The 9,765-nt window shown below is 42.2% G+C and overlaps 1 protein-coding gene across 1 annotated transcript; it reads left to right on the top strand.

Annotated features, from left to right (window-relative positions):
* The first annotated feature begins 1,095 nt into the window (after nt 1–1,095).
* On the top strand, nt 1,096–9,661 carry LOC119548626 (ring canal kelch protein). Its single transcript, XM_037856004.1, has 6 exons — nt 1,096–1,652; nt 3,391–3,792; nt 4,661–5,899; nt 5,962–6,542; nt 6,918–7,936; nt 8,006–9,661. Exons 1-6 carry the CDS (start codon nt 1,204–1,206, stop codon nt 8,753–8,755), a joined length of 4,440 nt encoding a protein of 1,479 aa, XP_037711932.1. The 5' UTR covers nt 1,096–1,203; the 3' UTR covers nt 8,756–9,661.
* Nucleotides 9,662–9,765: the final 104 nt, after the last annotated feature.

The following is a 9,765-nucleotide window of genomic DNA, read 5'->3' as shown; positions in this document are numbered from 1 at the left end:
TAACTCTGTGTTTTTACTTTAGTAAGGGTGTGGAATTGGAGTTCCAGTGAAGGAGGCTTTTTCGACCCTTGATCGGCATTACTAGGCGAGTCTGACCGTTCTTAATGAAACATTTCCCATTCTTTTTTCCACTGCACATAGTTTATTAGTTGGAATTGGCCTGACCTCTTACAAATTACGAAGAACCGTATAAATAAATAACTTTTCCCATTATAATGGAAACAAAATTCTGGATTGGTTGTTTCTGTCATATTCTCTTTTATGATCTACGGCATCATACTGCTGCCATAGAAACAATAGGAAAATTAATGGGAAAATATTACTCTGGGGCACAGCAATTCAGATTTCAGAATTTCGAGTTATATTATATAAAAGTCGGACCGGACGACTGTCTTGGGAGCTATCGTAATCTTTGCATACAAATCTTTCTTTAATTCCTGAACCTGCAAGGGTATACATATAAACTTACGCTTGCCGAAGCTAGCTTACTTTCATGTTCAAAAAATGTTGGGGGTCACTGAAGACGCTGTTATGATTCAAGATAATTTCCAGGAAATCGTTATATGCAAAGGAATTGTTATGATTCAAGATAATTTCCAGGAAATCGTTATATGCAAAGGAATTTTTCATCGCATATCTCTATTTGGAGATAAGAAAATACATTTTACTTTTTTTAAAGTAGTTTATAGGGTTCAAGGAAATTTAACAAATTATATTTCCGATCGTTATTTCGAAAATGGTTCTAAGATGTCAAATAAGTTCTAAAAATCATTTACCATAAAAATAATCTGATATTAAAAAGAATGCTTTATGTCGAACCTTTTAATATTTAGCATTCGTTTTTTAAAGAATGTTTTTTATATTTTGATTTAATATAATTTTTAACCCATAACCGAGGGACAAAAAATATTATTAATTTAAATAAAAATATTATTTTTTAAATAATTATTTATTGTTTTTTAAATAACTTTAATAACGGTTTGTATATGACCGTTTCGCGTGGATTGCGCCACCTGGTATATACCAAAAGAATATTCAGTATATAACGCTTAGCTGCACTGTTTGGGGGCGATTTGCGGCCCACCGAAGACTGGTCACACTGCTCTGGTCGCGTCAAAAAAAAGTCGGTGTACAATTTTTCACCACTACGGTTTGTTTTTTTCTGGCCGAGCACAGCACCTCCGATTTGCGATCCGTTTTCGGATGATAGCTCTGAGTGCGCTGCTAACCAAATACACGATCGGTATTATGAGCAACCTAAGCAATGGCAACAACAACCAGCAGCAGCAGCAACAACAACAGCAGGGACAAAACGCACAGCAACAACAGGCGCAGAATGAAGGGGGAGCGGGGCCGGAGTTTGTGGCGCCACCGCCCGGATTAGGAGCCGCTGTGGGCGTGGCGGCCATGCAACAGCGACAGCGCCTGCTGCAGCAGCAACAGCAGCAGCAGCAGCACCAGAATCCCGCCGCCGAGGGAAGCGGCCTGGAGCGGGGCAGCTGCCTCCTGCGGTACGCCAGCCAGAACTCCCTGGACGAGAGCTCCCAGAAGCATGTCCAGCGGCCGAACGGCAAGGAGCGCGGCACAGTGGGCCAGTACAGCAACGATCAGCACACGGCGCGGTCCTTCGACGCCATGAACGAGATGAGAAAGTAAGGATAACCCAAGATCCTGTCTGAGGAGCTGCTTCAATTCTATCCTCTGACTTCCTACCACATTAACATGCTACCTGTGACAGGGTCATTAAGTTTAAGTCCTTAAAAAGGTGGATAGGTAACTCCCTTCCTTAACTACAGATCGTTTAAGTCATTTATTCTGGGTACAGATAGTACCATTCTGTTAAACCCCTAAATATGTGATACATTGAGAAACCGCAGTCAATTAGCAAGTAGGGATTGATAAGAGGTGGTTGTAGCGCACTTTAGGTAACTGGGTTCTTACCTTATCTGTATGTTTCTTACAATTTAAGTAACTGAGATCTATTTCACTTGAGCTAGGCTCGCCTATACTTGTCATAAACCTGTATAATCCATATTGTTTTTAATTTTTGGCTTTGTCAGCATTGCTTTTCATAAACTGGTGATTAATCTTATTTAACAGCCAAAATATGTAAAGACAACTTCAAAAAATCTAATAACAGGTTTAAGTATTTGTATAAAGCTAACCTTGTACAGATTTTTGGATTTATCAGTAGAATTACCTTAAAAAATGTTGAAAAAATTTATAACTTAATGTTGGTTCGTCATTAATTTATTCCTTGTCTATTAACTCAGCCAAACCCTATTTGCATACAAAAATATGTGAGTTCTGTGACTTTTTGACCTACCCCAAAGTATACCTACTTTTAGCGAATCAGAATTTATTCTATAGGTATATTCTATATTTAAATCACCTCCCTTTGTTCCCGAACAAAGGCGGCATAATTAAATCCCTATATTGGACGGGACAGGTGGGCCGTCTGCCCCTCGAGATCTCTGATTTGGGCCAAGATGCGAAAATATAATCGCTGAAAATGTCGGACGATCGTCACTCGCATATTTGCGCAGTTCGCTTTGTTTATCTGTCCGTTGCTAATATTTGTGTTTGCACACTATATTTGCCGACGCTTTTGTCGTGGGGGCATTCGCATTAATTATTGTCTAGTTTTTATTATGATGAGTTTACGCCTTCGGGTTTCGCATTGGGCCACGACCTTGAACTTGGTGGGGCCACAGATATTTCGGTTTCGAGTCTTATTTCGATTTCGCTTCCGCGTCTTCGCCTTTCGTTATCTGGAAAAGTACTGGCGGCGTGGAAATTTTATTGGCAGCTTACATAAAACAAGTTTTATAAAGTCAATCTGAATCGGCGTCAAAAGTGAATGTGGTGTAACCCAAAAAGTAAACCAAGCGTTGTAAACTGGATTCACGATTGGGATGGTAAATAAACAAATGATTTCGGGAACTGAGAAAGGTAATAGGTTTTATTGTGAACACTTAATGTTGGTCATAAAATTCTTAAAATAATAAACGCAAACAATCTTCCGATTTTCCGCACAAAAGATTTTAATTTTTTGAGTAGTCATAAAGCATTACCGCGCGCAACTTTGCAAACAAAGCAAAAATTTCCCGGTGCTATATTTACAATGCAAAACATACTTCCACGAAAAAAACCAACACTTCAATTTACAAACATCTTTAGCCTTGAAAATAATTGGCACACTTTTAAGCTGTTTATTTGGCAATCAATACCGTCTATTAAGGGAATTCAAGGGGTACATAAATAAGTGGAATTTTGATTTGATTGGAATCGTCCGACTTAAGAGCTGTAATTTTTGATGCCAGTCGTTAGTTTCAAGGAAATTACTTAGTTAATATTTATTTAAAACATCGTTCACTTTTAAATTTTCAGACAAAAACAGCTCTGTGATGTGATATTAGTGGCCGACGATGTGGAGATCCACGCACATCGCATGGTCCTGGCCTCCTGCAGTCCGTACTTTTATGCGATGTTTACCAGCTTCGAGGAGTCGCGCCAGGCCAGGATCACCCTCCAGAGCGTCGATGCCAGGGCCTTGGAGTTGCTCATCGATTACGTTTACACTGCCACCGTGGAGGTGAACGAGGATAACGTACAGGTCCTCTTAACGGCCGCCAATCTGCTCCAGCTTACGGATGTGCGAGATGCCTGCTGCGACTTTCTGCAAACACAGCTGGATGCTAGTAATTGCTTGGGCATCCGGGAATTCGCCGATCTTCATGCCTGCGTGGAGCTTCTCAATTACGCAGAGACCTACATCGAGCAGCATTTTAAGTAAGTGGAAAAAGATTACGATGACGCACTATGGGTACACAAATATGAGATTGTTTTTATTTGCTTGCTAACAGATTAGAATCGATTGACTTTTCAAGTGTATATGTTGGGAAACCTAATTTATTTAGTTCTATACGTTGCGTTGTATTTATTTTTATCAGCAATTCATTTTCTATAAAAGTAACATTTAATTCTTTATTGATTCAACCAACATTTAAAAAGATTGGAAAATAATGGCTCGCATAGTAGAAATCAGCAAAATTAACAACAGTTTAAAATGCTAATTATAGTTATTCAGGGATCGGTTACCTAATTGCTTGTTAAAATGACTTAAAGATTAGGAAAATAATAAAATGGCATGAAGTGTAAGTCTTTTTTTGTTCAGGCAGTAATTATTTTTGCTTATATTATTAAATAATGAGATGCGATCCTTAGTATTCATGGCACATATTAAATTAAAATACTTTAAGTTCAACGTTTTTTTGTCAGTCATTCAAAATATACTACCAAATCGTTATTTATAAGATAATCACGTATTGATGTCTACGAGCACCTATATATTCCCGCAATTCTGGGGTCTGTTATAAGATCACGTTTTAAATTTTATTTTAAAAAAACTTTGTTGACTTTGAGTTTCAGAATAATAATCGGTTTAACTAAATAGTTAAGATTTAACTTAAGTCAAATCATTAACCGAAAAGACAATCTTTATTATTAATTTAATTGTTTAGTGACTCAAAATCGAAAGCAAATGTGCAGTTAACTAAAATTGAACCGGTTTGCTGGCGATTAATTGAATTTAAGCTTACTGCACTCCGCTCCTTACTTGTGCCCCAGTACTGACTGCCTGACTTTGGTTTATTTACAGCGAGGTGATCCAGTTCGATGAGTTTCTGAACCTCTCGCACGAGCAGGTCATCAGCCTGATAGGCAACGACCGGATTTCGGTTCCAAATGAGGAGCGCGTCTACGAGTGCGTCATCGCCTGGCTGCGCTACGATGTCCCGATGCGGGAGCAGTTCACCTCGGTGCTGATGGAGCACGTCCGCCTGCCTTTCCTGTCCAAGGAGTACATCACACAGCGCGTGGACAAGGAACTCCTGCTCGAGGGCAATATCGTATGTAAGAATCTCATTATTGAGGCGCTGACCTATCACCTACTGCCCACGGAGACTAAGTCCGCTAGAACAGTGCCCAGGAAGCCGGTGGGAATGCCCAAAATTCTACTCGTTATTGGCGGTCAAGCACCCAAGGCTATACGCTCCGTGGAATGGTATGATCTGCGAGAGGAGAAGTGGTACCAGGCAGCCGAAATGCCCAACCGAAGATGCCGCTCTGGCTTAAGTGTCCTGGGCGATAAGGTCTATGCCGTCGGAGGCTTCAATGGTTCCCTGCGCGTGCGTACTGTGGATGTATATGATCCCGCCACGGATCAGTGGGCCAACTGTAGCAATATGGAGGCCAGGCGATCCACCCTTGGAGTAGCTGTCCTAAATGGATGCATTTTTGCAGTGGGTGGCTTTGATGGCACAACAGGTCTTTCGAGTGCCGAGATGTATGATCCCAAGACTGACATTTGGCGCTTTATCGCCTCCATGTCGACCCGTCGCAGTTCTGTCGGCGTAGGCGTGGTTCATGGACTTCTTTATGCCGTTGGCGGCTACGATGGCTTCACCCGTCAGTGCTTATCATCTGTAGAGCGCTATAATCCGGATACGGACACCTGGGTAGCTGTGTCGGAGATGAATTCGCGGAGGAGTGGCGCCGGAGTGGGAGTGCTGAACAACATCTTGTATGCCGTGGGTGGACACGATGGTCCCCTAGTCAGAAGATCCGTGGAAGCCTACGATTGTGAAACGAACTCGTGGCGGTCGGTGGCTGATATGTCCTACTGCCGCCGAAATGCTGGTGTAGTGGCTCACGATGGCCTACTGTATGTGGTTGGTGGCGATGATGGCACCTCGAACCTAGCTTCCGTGGAGGTCTACTGTCCAGACTCGGACAGCTGGAGAATATTGCCTGCGTTGATGACCATTGGACGCAGCTATGCGGGCGTGTGTATGATCGATAAGCCCATGTGAATGGAAGAGCAGGGTGCATTGGCCCGGTAAGTAAATTGAAAACATAATTACCTAAACAAATCATAATGTTCTCTCTCCTCCCTCCCAGCCAAGCTGCTTCGCTGGCCATCGCACTGCTGGATGATGAGAATAGCCAGGCGGAGGGCACGATGGAGGGCGCCATTGGTGGTGCCATCTACGGCAATCTGGCTCCAGCTGGAGGGGCGGCAGCGGTTGCTGCTCCAGCTGCGCCGGCTCTAGCACCTCAGCCAAATCATCCGCACTACGAGAACATTTATGCGCCCATTGGTCAGCCCAGCAACAACAACAGTGGCAACAACAGCAATCAAGTTGCAGCTGTCGCCAATGCCAATGTCAATGCCAATGCCCCTGCAAATGCCGAGGAAATTCAACAGCAACAACCACCAGCTCCAACTGAAGCCAATGCCAACAACAATCCGCAACCGCCAACAGCACCAGCCCCAGCACCACAACAACAGCAATCACAGCCACAACAACAACAACAACCTCAACGCATACTGCCCATGAATAACTATAGAAATGATTTATATGATCGATCTGCCTCGGGAGGAATTCTTGGATCCAGTAGCTCTGCCGCTTATGATGTTCCGAGAGCCGTGAGATCTGGCCTCGGATACAGACGTAACTTTCGAATAGATATGCAGAACGGTGAGAATCGAATATAATATTGCGCTAAAATCAGTTTGATTGGGCCGATTAATCAATCTTGTATTTAAATTAACCCGCTTGACTTTAAAACCTTTGCCAGTATCAGTTTGCCTTGCTTCCCGCGAATTTTATAAGCAAACTTAGTTTTAACATTTATTACGATGCTGTGAAAAAAGAAGCCAAACAAACATAAGTATACAAACAAATGCGAAATATTTGCTAGCATTGGCAAACGAAGTTCAAATCAATTATTAGTTTCGGATCTAATTGGTCCAAATTAAAGTCAACATTTAAACTCGTATACTTATTAAGTTGTGTTGATCACCTGCAACATTTACTAAACTTACACTAAACTTTAATTTTTTTTTCCTTAAGGAAATCGCTGTGGAACTGGACTTCGCTGCAGTCCTCTGTATTCGAACAGTCGTTCCAACTGTCAACGTCAGCGAAGCTTCGACGATACGGAGTCCACAGATGGCTACAATCTGCCTTATGCCGGAGCAGGAACTATGCGTTACGAGAATATCTATGAGCAGATACGGGATGAACCGCTTTACCGGACAACCGCTGCCAATCGAGTGCCGCTCTATACACGTCTCGATGTTTTAGGTCATGGAATCGGACGAATCGAAAGACACCTAAGCTCGTCTTGCGGCAACATCGATCACTACAATCTGGGAGGACATTATGCCGTACTGGGTCACTCGCACTTCGGAACAGTGGGACACATTCGGTTGAATGCCAATGGATCAGGAGGAGCCGCAGCTGGCGGTGCAGGAAGTGGCACCTGTAATGTTCCAAATTGTCAGGGTTATATGACAGCTGCTGGTTCGAATGTCCCTGTAGAGTATGCCAACGTTAAGGTTCCTGTGAAAAACAGTGCCTCCAGTTTCTTTAGCTGCTTGCATGGCGAAAATTCGCAGAGTATGACAAATATTTACAAAACATCTGGAGCAGCAGCAGCTGCTATGGCTGCGCATAATTCCCCATTAACGCCAAATGTATCTATGGAGCGAGCTGCACGGTCCGCTTCCGCCGGAGCAGCAACAGCGGTTGAAGAGCATTCTCCGTCAGATAATATTCCAAGCACATCAAATAGCATTACCAATCGGACCACGGGCGCCATCCCGAAGGTGAAAACAACCAGCAAGGCAGCCAAAGAGTCGGGAGGATCCTCTACAGCCGCATCTCCAGTTTTAGATAAAACTACATCTACTGGCTCGGGAAAAAGCGGAACTTTGGCCAAGAAAACTTCTACAGCAGCGGCACGTTCTAGTTCTTCCGGAGATGCTAATGGAAATGGGACCTTGAATCGCATCTCCAAGTCCAGTTTGCAATGGCTTCTAGTTAACAAATGGCTGCCGCTGTGGATAGGCCAAGGACCCGATTGCAAGGTAGGTAATACTTACTTTTACTATCAATATCAATGTCTTCATTTTTATCCAAATCTATCTTCACATCAGGTGATCGACTTCAACTTTATGTTTTCCCGTGACTGCGTCAGCTGCGACACCGCTTCGGTGGCGTCTCAGATGTCGAATCCGTACGGCACTCCCCGTTTGAGTGGTCTTCCCCAGGATATGGTGCGTTTTCAGAGTTCTTGCGCAGGAGCTTGTGCGGCAGCAGGAGCAGCTTCTACCATTCGAAGGGACACTAATGCATCAGCTCGCCCATTGCACAGCACTTTAAGTCGCCTGAGAAACGGAGCTGAAAAAAGGAACCCCAATAGATTGGCTGGAAACTATCAATACGAGGATCCTTCGTACGAGAATGTACATGTTCAGTGGCAAAATGGTTTTGAGTTTGGAAGATCACGTGACTACGATCCGAATTCCACCTACCATCAGCAGCGTCCCATGTTGCAAAGAGCCAGATCGGAAAGTCCAACGTTTAGCAATCAGCAGAGGCGTCTTCAGCGCCTATCGGCCCAAGCTCAACAGCAATCGCAGCCGGCAATGCCTCCAGGATCGCCGGATCCCTACAAGAACTACAAGCTAAATGCGGATAACAACAGCTTCAGGCCGAAGCCCACCGCTGCCGAGGAGCTCGAGGGAGCTGTTGGTGGGGCAGCAGCTGAGATAGCTGCCCCGGAAGTTGATATTGAAGTCGTAGATCCTGTGAACTGTAGTGATAATGAGACTGAGACAACCAGCAGTCAAAACAACCCTTCAGGCACTACCAACAGCAGCAATGTGAATGAGCACAATGATTAGAAGTTGATAAAATTAGTTCTGGCAGAGCAGCGTTTTAAATAGAATTTTAGTATTCATAGTTAAACTTCTCTAGAAACTTCTCAAAATTTTGTAAGACTTGTACGATTTTATATGGAATATAAGCTGGGTTTTATATATTTTAGAATCAAAAGTGATAACAGTATGCAAGTAAGTTTTTGCTTGAGTGTTTAACAAAAAAATTCTTAATGTGCAGGTAATTTTTCATAATATTTAGTCTGTAGGGACTCTAAAATTCAACAGTGAGAAGTTTAACTAAATTGAATTTCTGATAACAACGCTACTCTTTAAAATTGGATCTCAGAAAACAACAACAGCAAAGAAGAAAACGACCAAAACCAATTCGAGCAAATTAAAAAAACATTTTAACAATCAAAAAAAAAAAACTAACTTGTAGAATTTGATATTACTATAGAAACGGGCGACTTTGTGTAACCAGCCAAAGCTCAAGATCGAATATTATGTTGCGTACTGTAGTTGTAGTTGAATCAAGAATTTTTGTGTGTCATGTGAAGTTATAATTAACCTAAGAGCCATATCATATCACTCCGTAACCATTTTAAGGCACACCCATAAGCAATATGCATTTGATATGATAGTTTCATTTTCCACTGCCTACTCTAGTTTCCATTAAATTGGCATTTGTCACTTGCTTCGTTTCAGTATGTTAAGTTATGGCTTTAAATCGAAACAATAATATTTAGCAAACTACTGTACAAGCTCTCCATTAAAACCTATTTTTTAAGTCAATTAGAATTACAGGTATTATTTACATGCATATATATACAAACGCATATACAATACTCCAAAATCGGTACATAATATAATCATACTTACACGTGTATTGAGTTTAACTAATTCATAATAAAAAAGTTCAACGAATCGAAATGCGGTGTGCGTTGTTTTTCTGGAAGATTTTTGTTTTTATTTTAACAAACTATTATAAAATTGGATGCTTCGTTCTCATTGCTTTTTTTGTTCATATACACAGA

Source organism: Drosophila subpulchrella, chromosome 2L (genome assembly GCF_014743375.2).
Source record: "Drosophila subpulchrella strain 33 F10 #4 breed RU33 chromosome 2L, RU_Dsub_v1.1 Primary Assembly, whole genome shotgun sequence".
Classification (NCBI taxonomy): Eukaryota; Metazoa; Arthropoda; class Insecta; order Diptera; family Drosophilidae; genus Drosophila; species Drosophila subpulchrella.
The sequence above is the reverse complement of the archived record's forward strand: the minus strand, read 5'-3'. Positions and strand labels throughout refer to the sequence as shown.